The 19,070-nt window shown below is 33.7% G+C and overlaps 2 protein-coding genes across 2 annotated transcripts in view; both read right to left on the bottom strand.

Annotated features, from left to right (window-relative positions):
* Positions 1-11,850, bottom strand: part of LOC124539249 — a 118,601-nt gene extending 106,751 nt beyond the window's left edge. Inside the window, exon 1 of the mRNA XM_047116561.1 lies at positions 11,373-11,850. The gene's annotated coding sequence lies outside the window, so the exon portion shown is untranslated. The remainder of the gene's footprint in view (positions 1-11,372) is intronic.
* Positions 11,851-17,549: 5,699 nt separating this feature from the next.
* Positions 17,550-18,371, bottom strand: LOC124539373. The gene has a single exon (XM_047116745.1). It carries the CDS (start codon positions 18,348-18,350, stop codon positions 17,565-17,567), a length of 786 nt encoding a protein of 261 aa, XP_046972701.1. The 5' UTR covers positions 18,351-18,371; the 3' UTR covers positions 17,550-17,564.
* Positions 18,372-19,070: the final 699 nt, after the last annotated feature.

Genomic DNA, 19,070 nt, shown 5'->3' with positions numbered 1-19,070 from the left:
TTGAAAAGAGTAACTACTAAGTTTCTTGCCGGTTTTTTCGGTAGGTACCTTCCGAACCGGTGGTTCACTCAAAATAATTGTTAAATGATGATTTAAAATTGGTTGTAAACGCCTACTTGAATAAAGTATATTTTGATTTCGATTTTTTTTAATCATATAAATTATAAATAACTACACACTGTTTACAAATCATGACCACGTGTAATGTTGACAAGAATGCTAGCTAATCCCGTTGACTTGCAATTCCTCTGCTTCTTGTTTCTGGGCGAATGATGAACCATTCATCAATTGTTACCAGTTGAGGCAAGTCAATTACTTTTATTATTATTTTATAGAATAGTACTTAGCTCTCCAAATGTTTTAATTGCAAATAGAACAACGAAATGATTTTCTAATGAGAGGGAGGCGAATAATTGGATCGTTTGCTTGCATCAGCTTTTTCCGTAGCAGTTTCGGCTTTTGTCACTGTTACCCTGTTATCAAACGGGACCAGTGTATCAACATATGTAGCGTCCTTTAGTATTGGTCGTCCTTGTTAACAATGTTAATCAATCAGGTCCAGGGCCGTATTTAGGGGAGGGCAACCGGGGCAACTGCCCTGGGGCCTCTACATAAGGGGGCCACGTCAGTTTTCAACGAGTTAACAAATACCAAGATATAGTAAAGTTACTACCATACCAAATTATAATAATGTTACTACTTAATATTTTAAAAGTTACCGATAAAAGTAAATAAATCATAACTGACTGATTGAAATAAAAAAATCTAATTTATTCATAATAATATGATTATTAGGGTATTTACGCTTCTGTTTGTCTAGGGCCCCCACTGCTTTGTGGCCCGGGGGCCTTCAGTCCTTTTAATCCGACTCTGATCAGCTCTCACCCATCAACACAACTAATTTCGTCGAATATCGATGGTGGCAAGGCTTTCACGTAACACCTGAACTATCCAACTACATATATTTTCAATTATTTTTAAAAAATGTTTAAACATATTGTTTCAAATATAAGTTCGAATTCTAAAAACTCCCTACTACATTCAAGTTAAAAACCTTTTCAAAAACTCATCTATGTTTTTTTCTAATTAACTTATCGAAAGTCGCAACAAAATGGGACATTTTGACGTTAACATTATGATAACAATCAACATAAAATGTTTACTAATTGACTTTATTACGATTACTACGGAAATTATTACACGACCAAATGTGGAAAGGCAGACATTCCAAAGAAAAATTAAAAGAAACGCGTCAATACAATTTAATAGATACTTAGATTCTTATCAATGATAAAGAGATCCAATACAGAACTAGAATCATTCAGATTGAATTGGTACTCAATCTGAATGATTCTAGTCACGTGATCTTGACATTAGGATAATTTTAATGCACATCTATCACATTCAAATTAGTTTAATTACGTTTTTTTTTGTGATAAAAACTAACAATGTGTACGAGATCTTTCGAAATATACGTATACAGGTGGAGCATAGTAAAGAGGCAGCAGGACTAGATACCCTAACAGATATTATTTTAAATACTAGCGGCCCGTCCCGTCTTCGCCTTTTATTTATTCGCTTTTTATTTTACCTTTCATTTATACATGTTTCACAATTGTCTTTCTATTTCAACTTATTTACACAAATCCTGAATGAATTATATACCTAAGCCTTCCTTATGAATTCCAATAGACCGACGGGTCTATTAGTGAAAACCGCATGAAAATCCGTTCAGTAGTTTTGGGGTTTTATCGCGAATATGCAGACAGACAGATGCGGACTGACGGCTTTGTTTTATAAAATGTTATTAATTAAGATGTTTACGGTAGAAGAAAATAGCAATTATTTTAATTGTTAATAATTTAAAAAATGTCTACTTGCCAGCTTTTTATTGAACAAATATGGTATATTATCTGTATAAACGAAATGCTGCCAAGATACATGTTAACCTAGATATCGTTCGATGGCTAATTTAATCACTAATTGTACTCATGTAGTGGGCGCTACAGCACCATCAATCATGGTGTAGACATCGCTTAAGATATCGTGTTAATTTGATTACGAAACATCGCATAGATATTATTTCACAAAGTATATACTTAGCTTAAAGACGCCTAGATATTGACACTGCTTATTGTTAATGGAATTTGATAAAAAAAATATATCAAAATATACTTTATATATACAAGTAGGCTGTTACAAGCACTTTTGAATCGTTATCGTTAACAAATATATTAAAATTAAATGAAGTTACCACTGGTGTGGAAAGTAGATTCTACCGATATAAACCAGCATGAAAAACAGTAGTTACTCTTATTCAACATTTAAAAATACAGTCATGATATTTAAATACAATTATAATAATAATATAATAACTATAAATATACATATATAGTTTTGATGTTTAAAAACAATCTATTATAATAAACATATCTACTATATTATTGTTAAAATTATGATAGGCATTGTTAAAGTTATGAGCTGAGATGGCCCAGTGGTTAGAACGCGTGCATCTTAACCAATGATGGCGGGTTCAAAATTAGGCAAGCACCACTATATATATGTGCTTAATTTGTGTTTATAAGTCATGTCGTGCTAAGCGGTGAAGGGAAACATCGTGAGGAAACCTGCATGTGTCTAATTTCATCGAAATTTTGCCACATGTGTATTCCACCAACCCGCATTGGAATAGCGTGGTGGAATGTGTCCAAACCCTCTCCTTAATGAAATTTACAGGCTGTTACTTTACTTTTTACTTTTTTCACTTAGGAAGGCATCTCTACTAATATAATCTCATTTTTACTTTTTTGTTGTATTCTAGTCATAACGATGACCACGATGCACACCGATAATTTCAGTAGAGGAGCGTCTTCGTAAGCGATAAGATCTATAATTGTCGGAACTTTCTATCAATCATAATTTATTAATGACATTTTCTTGTTTCCTTTCCAAAGAAAATAAATCTTGACAACATTGTACATCAATTTTTATTTTTTATTGTAACATTTTTAATTCATATATTTGTATATATTTAATCACTTAATGTTTTTATATAAAAGTGAATTAGCACTCATTACCAATCACGATATCTCAAAAACTATAAACGAACAAACTCGAAATTTAGTATTGGTGGTTCCTTATAGGGTGAATCAGCTAAGATTTTACGAAACTTCACCCTTAAGAGGCGTTGAAAGTTCGTGTTTTATAAATTTAAACTAAAGGCGCAGAATTAGTAGAAAATATTTCTTATTTCATAATCTAATGAAGTCAAAATTTAAAATATAAATTAAATTTATAGTAAGTACGTATTAAAAACTAATCATTGTAAAAAAAAGTAAAGTAAAGTAACAGCCTGTACATTTCCCATAGCTGAGATAAGGCCTCCTCTTCCATTAAGGCGAGGGTTTGGAACATATTCCACCACGCTGTTCCAATGCGGGTTGGTGGAATGCATTTGTGGCAGAATTTCGATGAAATTAGACACATGCAGGTTTCCTCACGATGTTTTCCTTCCCCGCCGAGCACGAGATGAATTATAAACACAAATTAAGCACATATGTATATATATAGTGGTGCTTGCCTGGGTTGAGCCCGCAATCATCGGTTATGATGCACGCGTTTTAACCACTGGGCCATCTCAGCTCTTATATTATGTATAATATGTATTAAAAACTAATCATTGTAAATATTATATTCACAGCAGTAGCGATCACAAACCATTAGGAGGATTGTTTAACAGTCTGTTAGACAAGCCGTCGATAAAAAAGCAAGAATATCATTATCTTGTTCTACGTTTCGAAATTCCCCGCATTCTTTCTCTTTACAATGCTAGGGCAACACCATAACGAAATTTTATTAGCCAATCTGATTTTTAATTAAAAATCTGATGTGGGTGTGATAAAACCGACTCGGACTACTTTCTTAAGCAGGTGATACGCATACATTAAATGTGGTTTAAATGTTTATCTTTGGGATTGGGTGTAAGAGTAAAGCTTGATTTGCATTGGATAACTAATGCTATATAATATAAGCTAAGCTAGGCGTTCGAATATTAAACTTATTAATTAAAATTGAATAGCACAAATGTCATTTTTATATTTAGCATTATCGTTGTTGATACATAAACATTTTTGGATAACTATTGGAGAAAAGCGAAATAAACAAGATTTTACAGCAAATTTACTATTTATTAATCTGTATTATTCGCAGTAAATTTCAGTAAAAAGGGGTTTCCGATGTCGACGAGAATATTATCGAAATTTTGGAAAACAATGTAGATATAAGTGTCATATTATAAACAAATATATTTTAATCACAATTTTTTAGATATACATACATAATATAGCTACGTTATTAGGAAATTGCGTGAAATGTAAAACTAAGGTGTTAGTTTAATGAAGTGTTCCTAAAACACCTAATATGTAATACAAATAGATTAAGGTGAAGATACAAAACGAGTGTTAAACATATTATCGCATCGCTTTTCATTCGTAGTGATGAACCAACTTATATTTGGACACAGGGATGGGTCTAAGCTGTAATTGATTGCCTCTATCAGATATGTATACAAGTTGGGTTAATTTGGAATGCTGTAAATCGTATTTAATTTGTATTATATAATATTGTTTTGTTTATTGGTTCAAACGAGCATGGCGTCATAATAATGGTTGTTAATTAGAATGTTTGTATTTAGTTTAATTATTTATGACGTTTAATATATAACCTTATTTCGTTGCAGTTGGAATTTATGTTCGAAATTTAAAAATAATTCGAAAAAAAAATCTATTCGAAATAATTAATTTTGTAAGTTTAAAAACATAATTAAGTCATATTTAAAACGAAAGTTATTTAAGTTTAAATTGTTACTATAAATTTTAAATTTTAAGTTAGTTTTAGCATCCAATATTTATCACTATAGCTGTTGCAAATATTGTATGTAATATAGTTATTATATCTATAACTGAAATAAATGTAATGTTATAGCTGTTTTTATACTTGGATGTAGCGCACACTTTGGCAATATTCTATTAAATTGAATAAATAATAATAGAAAAGGTAAGAGATAACTTTATAAGTTAAATGTCGTTTTAAAAATATCAATTTATAATTATATTATTTTAAACTAAACTTCCTACATGTGCCTATCAATTTTTTTTTATAATTTCACTAAATCAATTTTTACTTACACGCCGAAACAGTAGATTAATTAATAGTTTTACGCTTATAATTTATGTATATGGATAACGTTAAACACCAGTAATTTAGATAGGTAAAGTTAATTCGAATTCTGATTCCAAAAAAGAATTGTACTAAAAAGTTTCTATATTTATTTTTCTTCATTTTCCTTGTTTCGACAAACCACAGAGTCAGGCAGATCATATGGCTTATATTAACAATAAAAAAAAACTAGTTGAACATCCCTAGCGGAACGAGTATCGTTCACGGACACGGCATTTTCTCTATGCCTTTACTAGAAACAATAGCCCATCCGGTGACCCCGGTATAAAGCAAGCGACACATTCGACCGAATTAAATATTTAATATATTAGAAACAGAAATATATTTATTATTATCAGTATTTAAATCTATTAATATATGACTGTTATGACAACTCATTGTATTAATAAATCGAAAGATAGACTTTTTTTTTATTTATTCTCTACAGATATATTGTTCCGCTTTCGGTGTTTCTATTGATTTTACACTGATTTCAAAAAAATATAAGGAAGAGAAATGCTTTGATGATTAATGATGAAAGATTCTCTTTATTTTATTTCGTTTATTTTTGAATGATTTTATTGAAAGGCATACTTTGTATTTTTAAAATTTTTGTATGTAAATTTAATTGATAAGAGTAATATTTTTACAAAACTTTGTTTAAAACCATATAACTTAAAATTGTGTTTATAGTTATATATCACAGTTAAGTTAAAATTAAGTTTTGTGGTTTTAACCATTGTTTAAAAAACACATGAAGGTGATATGATCGGAATAACTAAATTCAAATAGAAACGAAAGTATCGTGGAACAATTAAACATGCTTGTATAACAAAAAGCACAAGAATTCAAACGTGTCTTCATGCGACCGGTCAAACGTCGAAACGTTAGCATTTCACGTATGGCCGTATCTGAAGGACGCATCAAATTCTTTCGCCAATAATTATTCGAGTTGAAGGAATGCCTTTTGGATCTCGAATATCCTACACCAAAGTCATGTCAAGTTTATATTACCACACGGCTCGTATTCGTCACTTGGTTGGGATTCCTTTTGTGTAAAACTTGTATTTCGATAGTTTTAGTAATCATTTTTATTACGTTCATCAAAACACAATGATTAAATTGTTTGGCAGCGATTCTGATAGTCGGATATGAAAACACCAACTTATAATAAAAAATATATAATACGGCCTTCCCTCGTACAATCCCCCTGATATGGCGTAACCTTTACTGATAAAATACTTTTGCGCCTCACGGGAGCGATGCTGATTGGACGCAGTATCGAGTCACGATAAACAGGATATTATTGTTTATGACGCTGTTAATAAAGTTTATGTTTCCTTAGCACTATATCGCTTATAGAGTTTGTTCCACTCTCTTCCGCCAATTCTTTTTTCAACTTTTTTAAATATTTGTTTTATTAGAAGTATTTAATGTAATATAAATGCAATATATATTACAGAAATACTATTTAAATAATGGAAATCTAAGACATTACTCATCTTTTATTTTTTTATAATTATATTCTTCTTCACTTGGTGGTAGGGCTTTTTGCAAGCCCGTCTGTGTAGGTACCACCCACTCATCAGTTATTCTACAACGGTATATTGTTGTGTTCCGGTTTGAAGGGTGAGTGAGCCAGTGTAACTACAGGCACAAGGGACATAATATCATAGTTCCCAAGGTTAGTGGCTCATTGACGTTTTGAGGAATAGTTAATATTTCTTACAGCGTCATTGTCTATGGGTAATGGTGACCACTTACAATCAGGTGGCACATACGCTCGTCCGCCAACCAATACAATAAAAAAAATCTAGATAACACACAAGGCAATTTATTAAATTTTATTTCCTTCATATAATTACTCATAAAATGTTATCGATTTTTGATACCGTTGCTATTCTTAGTAAGAGCAGTGTATTTATTATTATATATGTATATATAATAAGTTGATACAGACCGATATATTTTACGTACTTATATGTAGAACAAACCTCATGCGCATCATTCCATGTACGAAAATAATGGTGTGTTAAAAGCTTTTGATAATTTCGTTTAATCATTGCGTGGAGTGCCTGATAAAGTACGGAGATAAGAAATCGAATTATATTTGATGAGAAGGTTAGTTTACATAAATAAATACCTTTTTTGTCTGTACTTTTTTATATTATCTTTCGAACACACCTATAAATTGTTTTTTAAATAACTATCATTATTTATATTGAGGCCTATTTATATATATATCTACTGTACAAATCATGTCGAGTCGAGATGGCCCAGTGGTTAGAACGCGTGCATCTTAACCGACGATTGCGGGTTCAAACCCAGGCAAGCACCGCTGATTCATGTGCTTAATTTGTCTTTATAATTCATCTCGTACTCGGCGGCGAAATTCATAGAAATTCTGCCACATGTGTATTACACCAACCCGCATTGGAACAGCGTGGTGGAATATGTTCCAAACCTTCTCCTCTAAGAGAGAAGAGGCCTTTAGCCCAACAGTGGGAATTTACAGTCTGTTGTTGTTGTTGTACAAATCATGACTACATAGGATAGTGGCAAGAATGCCAGCAGCATTACCCCCTTGAATTCCAATACTTATTCGAATATTCGCAATTTTCTCGTCACCGGTGTGATTTATTTAAAAATTATTAATATTCATTATTTTTTCTTAATACACAAACTAAATGATCAATTAAGAAGGACGATTATTGAGCAAGTTAAACCTACTCATCATCTATTCTAGCAAACATCAATACTTTGTATTGCTAAGGTATAATTACAGGAACCGGGGACATCTTTAATCATATCGTATATTGACGGTTTACATATTTATTTATAATTAACTAACCCACCGGCTTCGCACGGGTGCAGTACTGTTACTAAATATACTACTGAATTTGTTTATTTACGACATCACTTTAGAAATTTCTAAAATTATCAGGGTTTCTTTACTATATTGTTAATGTACGAAAACATTCCTCTCGAATCACTTTATCTATTAAAAAAAACACACCAAAATCTGTTTAAATTTTAAAGATCTAAGCATATATAGGGACAGACAGCGTTAAGCGACTTTGTTTTATACAATGTGTTGATGCTGTAGCAAATGTCTACATACATTTTGGTTATATATGACCTAAGACCTTTGAATAGTAAATGCCTTTACTCGTCTATCTTCAGCAAATAAAAAAACAACTCAGTACCGTAAATAAAAAACTTTACATGTAATTATATTTGTGTCTAAACTTTTAATGAGACCCCTCCATCCGGCTATTGATATTGTACAACGTTACTTAAACTATTGATGATGATTATATTATGGGATATGTTTAACTAAATACTAAAATTACTATCATAATAATTTACGTCCGGAAACATAAATTATATAAAATGACAAATATAAAGGAAGTTGTTTCTGTTTTAAAACAATACCTATATGAAAAAGAATACAAATTAAAACGTTTCCAATCTTTTTAAGCTGTCACTTCACGTCCCCACACTGGTGGATGTGACTCAAGTCCCTTGGACCTTTTCCAAACTTTAACGAAAACAAAAGAAGCCAAGATAACAAACTCCGAAATCTTAGACAAGTCGGAAACCGTGTAAGAGACAATTTTCTGCTCGATAAAACTATTTAAGACATTAAAAAGATCGTTTAATTTAATTTATATTCTCGATCGCACTTTATTTATCTTTTACTAATCACGATTTCAGATAATTAAAGGTGACGCACGATTATTTTATAAAGGCATCGATACTTGTATTTAAATACAGGGTCGATCGATTTGACTGTCATTGTCTATGTCACCAAGATCTATCCTAATTTATCTTACGATACGTATCTATTATCTGGATTTCTATCATTAACCAAGTGTAACACTTTTATATTCAATAAAGATTTTTGACTTTGACTTTGAACTTAGTATGCCTATTTTTAATATTAAAACAACCTATTTTATAAAATATAAATATATGTATATTAAAACCTGAAATGATTTTGTCGGGACTTTCACAAACGCGCACGAATTCGCGGGCAGCTAGTTTTTATGATTTTTTATTAAAACTATTGTTGGCCCAACAACCATAAGACTGCTTTATTCAAGACTCGCTGTAACCAACCTGCTTCGCTGGCCAATAATATAGACATAAACCCTTACTTTGTAGTCTTATTCACAGGTTAAGGTTAGTTTATTGTTGATATGAAATAAGAGATGATAATGTAAAATATCTACAACTCTATAATCGTAGTGACCACTTACCATCAGAACCAATTGGCTTATTATCTTAATTCATGCATCAAAAAGTCAAAGTGAAAACGCCATTATTTAAACGACTTCAAAAATGGAGACGACTGTATGTTTAATGTGAATGATTTTTTTATGTATGTTTGCCAATGCTCGACAACAGTTGACCGATTTGATTGATTCAAGCTGTATTCTATTGAGATATCTCTCCAGGTGGTATTATTTATTTATCTCTCGATATAATAAGCTGTCTGATGTCAATAAAAAAAGAAAGTAAAGTAACAGCCTGTAAATTTCCCATCGCCGGGATAAGGCCTCCTCTTCCATTAAGGAGAGGGTTTTTGGAACATATTCCACCACGCCGTTACAATGCGGGTTGGTGGAATGCATATGTGGCAGAATTTCGATGAAATATGACACATGCAGGTTTCCTCACGATGTTTTCCTTCCCCGCCGAGCATGAGATGAATTATAAACACACACACTTAATTTGGATCAGAGTAATGTATTATTTCATTCGGAGCAGACCAACGCTTTTAAAGTCGCAGATCCCTTAGGCTTTGAATTTTTATCCATTACTCTGATCCCAATGTAAGTAACTAAAGCACTTGTGTTATGGAAATCAGAAGTAATGACGTTACCACAAACACCCAGACCCAAGACAACATAGAAAAATTCTACTTAAATTTTTCAAGCAAATATGCATCACAATTGAATGAATAGTTACTAACACACAAACACATGACACACGTACATTTTCATTCAAATGGATATATTTCATATCATGATAGGTTTCAAGTAAAAACAACATGAGAAGTAATTACAATATAAATTATTATTGGCATTCGTAGCTTTGAGGCATTTCGGTCCTTTTTTCCGGTTCATTCGTCTATAATAATTCCATTCATTCGTTCGTTCCCCTAACATTACTAAAGTATTTTAAGCATGTTTAATCTCCTACATTTTTAATTTTAACAAGTACTTACAACTTTATAATTGTGAATGGGCCCCATTTATATATGTATGAATAATTTTAAAAATTAAATAATAGCATAATGTTTAAGATTTGTTGGATGATTTTGAACTCTATTGCAATAGATGTAAAGAAGATTAAGTTTACAGTTGGATAACAGAGTTAATTTCGAAATGTCGCGACATTCGGTCTGTTCACCCACGCTTTCGTTCAAATATTTCGTTCGCTTGTGTGGGTTTTACACTCATAGAAACAGAGAATGCGATATATGATTAAAATAATTGTATAATATAAATATATAATTATTAAACCATTCAAAGGTTATATTTAGATATATTAAAATTAATTTAATGGAATTCAGACAATAGTTGATTTGATGAAGATAAATAAAAATACGTTTTTTTTATTTTATAATAAAAACAATTATGTAATGTTAAAAATGAGAATACGTTGCTAGATGACTCCATGATTTTTATTATAAAAATGATTTATGATTTTGCAATATGTTCAACTCTTAAGACTAGTGGTAACTAAGCTGGTTGTTAGTAGGTATGCGTTGAAATACAGAGTATAAAATATTAAATTTAAATTATTTATACTAAGTATCTTTTCACTTTATGTATGTATGTGAGGTGTATGAATGAGGAGTTATTGATTATCGTTTTCGTAACATAACTAGTTAGCCACCCACGGCACCATCTGCGCTTGACATTATAAATTAATCGATTCACATCCAAAACCTTTCGAAAGCCCAAATCAACGTGTACGTTCAAAACACATTAGACATAAATTCATGAACGATCAAAACTCATATGGTTTCCCGTCCCTTAAAATGAAATTGATTACCACTAATAAGTAACTAACTGCAGCTCGTTTGGCGTTTAATAAATGACGATCGCTTAGTATTGGCCCAACATACAAGTCACTACACTCACCTTTCCAGTCTAATGATCACGCATTGTCAACAAATTGACGCTCCGAACCGCAGCGCACACAGTCACAACACTATGCATGACGTCACATCGAACTCCATTCATAAACATCGATCACAAATTCGTGTCATTGACGGCACTATGAACTATGAGTCCTTTAAACCTAATCTATGGAACACAGCACAGACTATAAACCGGACTCTCAAATTATGTCGTTTTCGTATCGTGTTTATATTTTTTCGACTCAAAAAAGTTTCTTATAGGCGCGTGTGTATCGGCGCGCGCGCACGTTTGAATGCGTGAAGCCTCTAGCGTTCGCCCCCGCAATTTTCGCGCGTGGGCGCCTATTGCCGGCGCTGCCTCCCAAAGCGATTTTGCGTAATATATTTATTTAGGTAATAAAACAGCAATGAACTCGTCCCGATACAACAGAACTGTTAAAGACGACCGACGACAGCAGGGGACCGCTTGGAAATGGCGAGCTTTCTTTATAAGCTCATGTTAGAATTTTAAATGAGTATCGAATAATGCATCGGACATAAAAAGCTATCGGCGGCGGCTAACAATATTATGTGAGCTGGTGCGTTGGGAAGCGACTTGTCGAGGAGGACCTTGTATGGAGAAACGAGTTCGTCTGCAGTCCCACACGTTTCGACTTTTTGCCGTCCGCTGCAAGTGCTAGGGTTTACTTCGTCCGGTTTAATTTGAGACGCGGTGTTCTCTGTGTGCATAGAGGATTGTACGGCGCTATGACTGGACGAGTATGCCGTGGGTGTCAGACTAGACTAGTCGGTTGGCTGGAAGGAAGGAGCATTGTACGTAGGGTCGTGTGTTTGCAAGCCACGTCTTGGTCTGCTTCATACATTCGTAATGAAATCGTCGCTGCACTGTGAGTCCTAATTAGATGTCCTGCCGGATCGCGCTAATGTCGCCTTAAACTTTAAATGTGTGGACTTTGTTAAGTGCATTTAAGCACTATGGACACTAGACTTAAAATATATTCTTACTTAGCTTACTCTACATTGCTATTGTCTTTGTAACTATATAATTATGAACCTCTATCTCCAAGAATATTACATTATTAATCAACATTTGCCAATTGTTTCTTTTTTTTTATTAAGTAAGGTAACGAATTAATTGTTCTCAATTTCATATTACACATAAATAAAAAAAATCTTGTTATTTTACTTTTACAATTGTCAAAAATAAAATAAAGTAACTACTTTTTTACATTTTTTACGTGTAGTTACACAATAACCAAAGTAAAGATATATGAATTATAAAACATGAATTCATAAGGCTTCTTTTTGTATTCAAATCAGACAATAACATTAATATTTATAAAACTCAGACAAGTTAACTGTTTTTGTGTAAATCTTATATAGTATAAGGTAAGGTACCTGTAAGAAATGTGTACTGTCTTTGTATATAACTTTAACTATGTAAAAGTGAATACAGGATATCTGAATATAACTAAAAAGGAAATGACGTTCCACAATTACCCCACTGGTCAAAAGAATAAGCACTCTTTAAGGCAGAATAATTCAGAGCTTCATCTACATTTCTACAATGATGCTCGTCGGTGGAACTGCGGATATATATGTATAGTACAACACAACTTAGATGTAGCATCGGCAAAATTCGTAAAACCGATCAAATCCGAATTACGTACGCTATCTTAAATTATGAATATTTATTTCTTACGTGAATATGATCTTTACACAAACGTAATAACTTGTAATATCATATGATCTAATATATTCGTCAATTTCACACGTCGACATGGTTGAACTGACGATATAGATAAACCTACATAGATAAACCTATATAGATAAACCTACCACCGATTCGGAATGTAGATTTTACCGAGAAGTGCTAGAAAGAAACACATATATCTTTCTTGGTGGTAGGGCTTTGCAAGCCCGTCTGGGTAGGCACCATCCACTCATCAGTTATTCTACCGCCAAATAACAGTACTCAGTATTGTTGTGTTCCGGTTTGAAGGGTGAGTGAGCCAGTGTAACTACAGGCACAAGGGAAATAAAATCTTTGTTCCCAAGATTAGTGGTACATTTAGTTTAGTTTAGTTTAGTTTATTCTTTATTGTACACCACACAGTGAAATAAAAAAAATACAAATGACAAAGATATGGCCTAGATATAACAGGCGTACAATTTTGGCGACCTTATCGCTACATAGCGATCTCTTCCAGGCAACCAACGGTGTAGGATAGGTCATAGAATATAAGGTGGGTGGTGCTCTACTAATAAATAAAATAATATGAATCTATTAATAAAACTATGAAATAAATATAAATATAGAATACAAAAATTATATATCCATTAATAAATTATATTGTCAATACATATAAAATAAATATATATATATATATAAATCTAAATACAATGAGTATAAACGATATATTCTATAAACGATGTCTTCAATCATAACGAAAAAATAAATAAATTAACAAAATAAAAAACAGAAAAAAGAAATCATTATCGTAAAGGAACTTGAGACAGAAAGTGATTTTTTAAAAGTTTTTTAAAAATAAATAAGGTTTTGGCCTCCCGAATATTTAAAGGAAGGTTGTTCCAGAGCGTAATAGCCTGAATTGTAAATGATTTTTTATAAAAAATAGACTTATGTTCGGGCACCCTTAAAATCAGTCTCTTCGTAGAACGAGGGTGTTCTCCGGGTTTTCCTAAAAATATAAATTTTTCCTTCAGGTAAGGGGGAGTAACAGGGTGAAACAACACACAGTAAAGTATAGACAGGACATGCATATTCCGGCGAAGTCTGATGGGTAGCCAATTGAGACGGGAACGAAATTGCGATACGTGGTCGAATTTTCGTAATCCAAATATAAACCGAATAAAGGTATTTTGAAGTCTCTCAAGTTTATTTAACTGGTCTTCGGATAAGTCCACAAAGCTTGTATCAGCATAATCCAAAATAGGAAAGAGTAGAGTTTGTGCAAGCATAATTTTGGTAGGAATGGGAAGAAAATTTCGAAGACGACGCAAAGAACTCAGCGCGACGAACACCTTCCTGCTGATTTCATTCACATGGCGAGTCCAGCTAAGAGAATTATCAACGAAAACTCCAAGGTTTTTGACGGAATCGCAATAAGAAATGACAGTATTGTCAAACATTATCAGAGGCAAGGAGGACCAGTCGACTTTGGATAATTGTTTCCGGCTGCCAATAATTATGGCTTGAGATTTACTAGGGTTGACATTAAGACCAAAAGTTTTACTCCATTCAAGAATGATATTGAGGTCATTATTCATCCTTGTGATTGCCAACGGAAGATTTTCCACAGTCGACTGGGTGTAAATTTGGACATCGTCTGCATACATGTGGTAGAGAGAAGAAAGGTTGTGAGTAATAGAATTAATGAAAATAGAGAAAAGTAACGGTGACAAAACGCCGCCCTGTGGTACGCCAGCATAAATATCACACCACGACGTGTAAGTATCATCAGTACGAATACGTTGCCGACGACCACGAAGATAACTGTGAAACAAGTCAATGACTGCAGGAGACACGTTAAGAGAGCGCAACTGACTCAGTAGGACATCAAAGTCAACACTATTGAAAGCATTGCTGAAATCCAACAAAGTCATAACAGTGAGCTGTTTACTGTCCATGCCTAATCGAATGTCATCGGTAACTTTTATAAGGGCAGTAACCGTACTATGTCCTGGGCGAAAACCAGATTGGAAAGGATTGAGCAAATTGTTCTTGTTTAGGAAGAGATTTAATTGAAAGTGAATTAGTTTTTCAAGAACTTTTGACAGGAAGGGTAATATAGAGATAGGACGAAAATCGGAAAAGGTAACAGGATTAGCTTTCTTCGGCAGTGGTAAAATATTAGCGCTCTTCCATACTTCAGGAAATACACAGCATGAGACACATTCATTTAGAATATATGTGATCACGGGAGCGATAATATCAAGGAGAGGAATGATCATAGTACGGCTAACATTATCGGTACCAATGGCATTAGATGAGACGGACAGCACGCTTTTCTTAACATCACACACAGTGAACTGACTTAACACAAAAGGAGGATGAGAAGGAGTTGAAGTTATAGAAAGTGAGTTAAGAGTACGTGATTTAGCTGAACTATCAAATGAGTTCGAAGGATTAGAAAAATATTGATTTAGGAGTTCTGTATCAATATTAAGAACAGATGGATTATGAGAAGATTTACCAACTCCAACAGTCTCAAGAAATTTCCAAACTCTGTGAGAATCGCTATTCTCGACTGAGGCATGAATGTGGCGACGTTGTGCATCCCTACATAATGTATTGCAGCGATTTCTAGCTTTAATATACTTACTACGATTTTCGTCAGAATTATTTAATTTAAATTTACTTTTAGCAACATTTTTCCTGTGAATGCTAGTTTTTATGTCTTCAGTTAGCCAGGGTGCAGGAAGATGTTTCATCTTTACTTGGTGAATTGGCGCATGAACGTCGTACAGTTGATTGAGTAACGAGCTAAAGACATCAACCCCTTGCTCAATACAAGACGCCGACTCCACTGCTGACCAATCAATATTACGCGCATCAGCACGTAGTTGTTCAACATCCATTCCAGCAAAATTACGCCGCAGAAGTATCTTAGGCTTAACTTTAGGAGGGCGCAGTTTATACGAAAGAAAAATTAAATCATGATAGGAAAAGGCATCGGCAGAACACTGACCGTGCTTGGAAACGAAATCAGGAGAAGACACAATTATAAGGTCAAGAAGAGAAGGAGTAGAATTTGGATATCTGTGGGTCGCTGAAAGGGGAAGAATATGCATGTTACACGCTTCGCAAACAGATACAAGCTTATGAGCTCTGCTGTCATCCTTCAGTAGACATGTGTTGAAGTCGCCCATTAATATGGTGTGACCATAATTTGGGACAGATGTTTCTACAAGGGCTTCGAAAGAGGAAAAGAAATTCGTTAATAGAGAGGGACTGTAAAAAACGCCAAGTAAAATTTTTGTCTGGCTTAGAGAAACTTCTACTAGTAAGTGTTCAGCCGAATCAACAGGAGGTGGCTGACATGACGAACTTACAATTTTAAAAGGAATGTAGGATCTAAGATAGATCGCCACACCACCACCAGTCCTGTTGCTTCGATCATTACGAATCAGATGGAACCCTGGCAAAGAATACGAAGTAGACGGTAAACAGGGCTTAAGCCATGATTCCGATACTAAAATCGCATGAATATCACGGGACTCAAAAGAGGCAAGCATGTCAGGATAATGGGCTGGAATACTTTGGGCATTTATGTGGACTACGTTAAGATTTTTCACACATTCAGAAAAGAGAGAATTAAGATTGGCGTTAAGAGGAAGGGAAGAAACAGCACTTTGAAGACTTAAGTCACTCAATGACTCATCACCCGAAGATACCGAAAGAAAAGTATCACTAAGAATACTACAATTTGAAGACATTGTAATTATAAATATATAACAATAAAATAAAAAAAAATAAAAAAATAAAACTTAGAATAATTAAAATATGTATGTATATAAAAAAAAAACTAATAATAATAATAATAATTTTAAAAATTAACTTAAACGTAAAACTAGTTTACTTAATTTACTGTTACTGTGCCCGATATCCACCGGCGGCATGAAAGAGACCAAAAGTATAACAAAACGTAGTTCAAAAATAATTGTTTACAAAATAAAAGTTGTAAAAGTAAAAAGAAAAAAAAAAGAAAAAAAAAATCAAGAATAACAATTAAAAATGAATCAAATGGTGTTTTTGTACCTTATTAGTTTAGTTAGAACATATCTTAAGAATAATTGATAAACAAAAGAGGTAAAACTAAAGTATAATAAACAAAGTTCAACATATGATAATATTAAATCCTTAGCTAAGTAAAAAAATAACATTATAATTAAACAAAGCAATATATCTACGAGCCCTGCGGCGGTAATAAGAAATATTAGATAAACAGTTGCAAATAAGACGTGTAAAAGTGAACCCGCGTCGCTCGTTGATAATGCGATTACTATTGCAAATAATCAAACATCAACCTTAGTGATATAGTCGCAGTGTTGATTTTTTAAAAATTAAAGTAAAACGAAGGATTGATACACTATTTTAACATGAATAGCTAGGAAGTTAATCAATATGAGACTTATAACAAAGATTACACAAGTGAAAGGTTAAATATAACTATTTTCTGTAGGGCTTTCTGGGCCTAACACTTGGTTTCGGGGTAATCGAAGCCACTGAGGTCTGCTTCCGTACTCCCACCTGCGTGAAGGATGCCGGTTCGGCTGACACGGCGTCACCTGCACTGTTGACGCTGCCAACCACCTCCGGAATAGCGTTCACTTCAGCCACTGTGACGACACGATGGTGCTTACCGTCAGGACCGACCACAACAACAGAGCCGTCTTTCGTCCAGCTGCGTGATACCCCGAACCGTTTACGTGCCGCAACAAATGCTTCGTGCCGGCCCTTCGTCAGAAATTCGGATAATGTGATACCGCTGCCCTTTAATTTGGATTTGCCGTACCATATCTTGTTGCGGAGCCCCTGATCAAAGAATTTAACACAGATGGCACGATGCTTGTCACTATTATTTGAACGACCCAAGCGATGGCACCTCTTAATATTGCTGACTGTGACTTCTGCCAAGGATAGCCGCTCATTCAATATCTTGCACACAATCTCAGCTGGGTCTTCATTGTTGACCTGGGGCACACCGTGAAAAAGCAAGATGTTTCTTCTGGATCGAACTTCCATGTCCTCTTGCTGCCTGGAGAGAATCTGAAGCTGCACCTGCAAGTTCTCCAGCGCCGTCATCACAAAAGTTCTGAATGCACTAAATTGCGCATTTATATTAGATGACGGACTAGCTGCAGGAATAGATGCCCGAACTTCCCTCTGGAACTCATTCATTTGAGATGTGAACATGGTAGCTAGCTGCTCGATCGATTTCTGGAGCTGATCCATTATACTTGTTCCAAAAATTAGTGGTGGTGATGTGGCAAATATTTCATATAAGTTATTTATTTAGAATTGTGTTAAAACAATTATTTATACTTGAAGCCGGTGGATATTTGAACTCACAGGTACATTTTATTTATTATTAAACTAGTAAATGAAATATTAAATATTATTTAAAAACGAGACTGTTTTTTAATGTGTGTACTCTATCGCGCCTACCCACGGAATCCCCTACCCACGGAATCGCGGGTAGGGGATTCACGGTACATTGACAATGTAAGGAATAGTTAATATTTCTTACAGCGTCATTGTCTATGGGTGATGGTGACCACTTACCATCAGGTGGCCCATATGCTCGTCCGCCAACCTATACCATAAAAAAAAATCTTTTTCGATAATTGAGATGCCTTACTTTTGTTATAATACATAATTATATACCATGAGAGTCAAGAAGTATCATCTAAATTCGAAATTATTTCATGTTGAATAATACGCTTTATTTATTCACGTTTATTTCACATTATGATATATGATACATAACATATTGAAAAGAAAAAATGAGTTCACAGACTCCCGCGAGACCACACAAGTTATTTCATCACCAAAATTATGTCAAGCTATTCATTTGTTCGATTTTAATAAGAGAACGAGTTTTTTGAATAAATCTATTTAATGCTAGAACGTTATTGGTGCGAGCAACATTAATTTCTAGACGAAATTAATAAA

This window comes from Vanessa cardui, chromosome 22 (assembly GCF_905220365.1).
Source record: "Vanessa cardui chromosome 22, ilVanCard2.1, whole genome shotgun sequence".
In the NCBI taxonomy this organism is placed as follows: Eukaryota; Metazoa; Arthropoda; class Insecta; order Lepidoptera; family Nymphalidae; genus Vanessa; species Vanessa cardui.
The sequence above is the reverse complement of the archived record's forward strand: the minus strand, read 5'-3'. Positions and strand labels throughout refer to the sequence as shown.

What these genes read in the sequence shown, in the direction of transcription:
- LOC124539373 (XM_047116745.1), bottom strand. Translation starts at nt 18,350, where the DNA reads ATGGATCAGCTCCAGAAATCGATCGAGCAGCTAGCTACCATGTTCACA.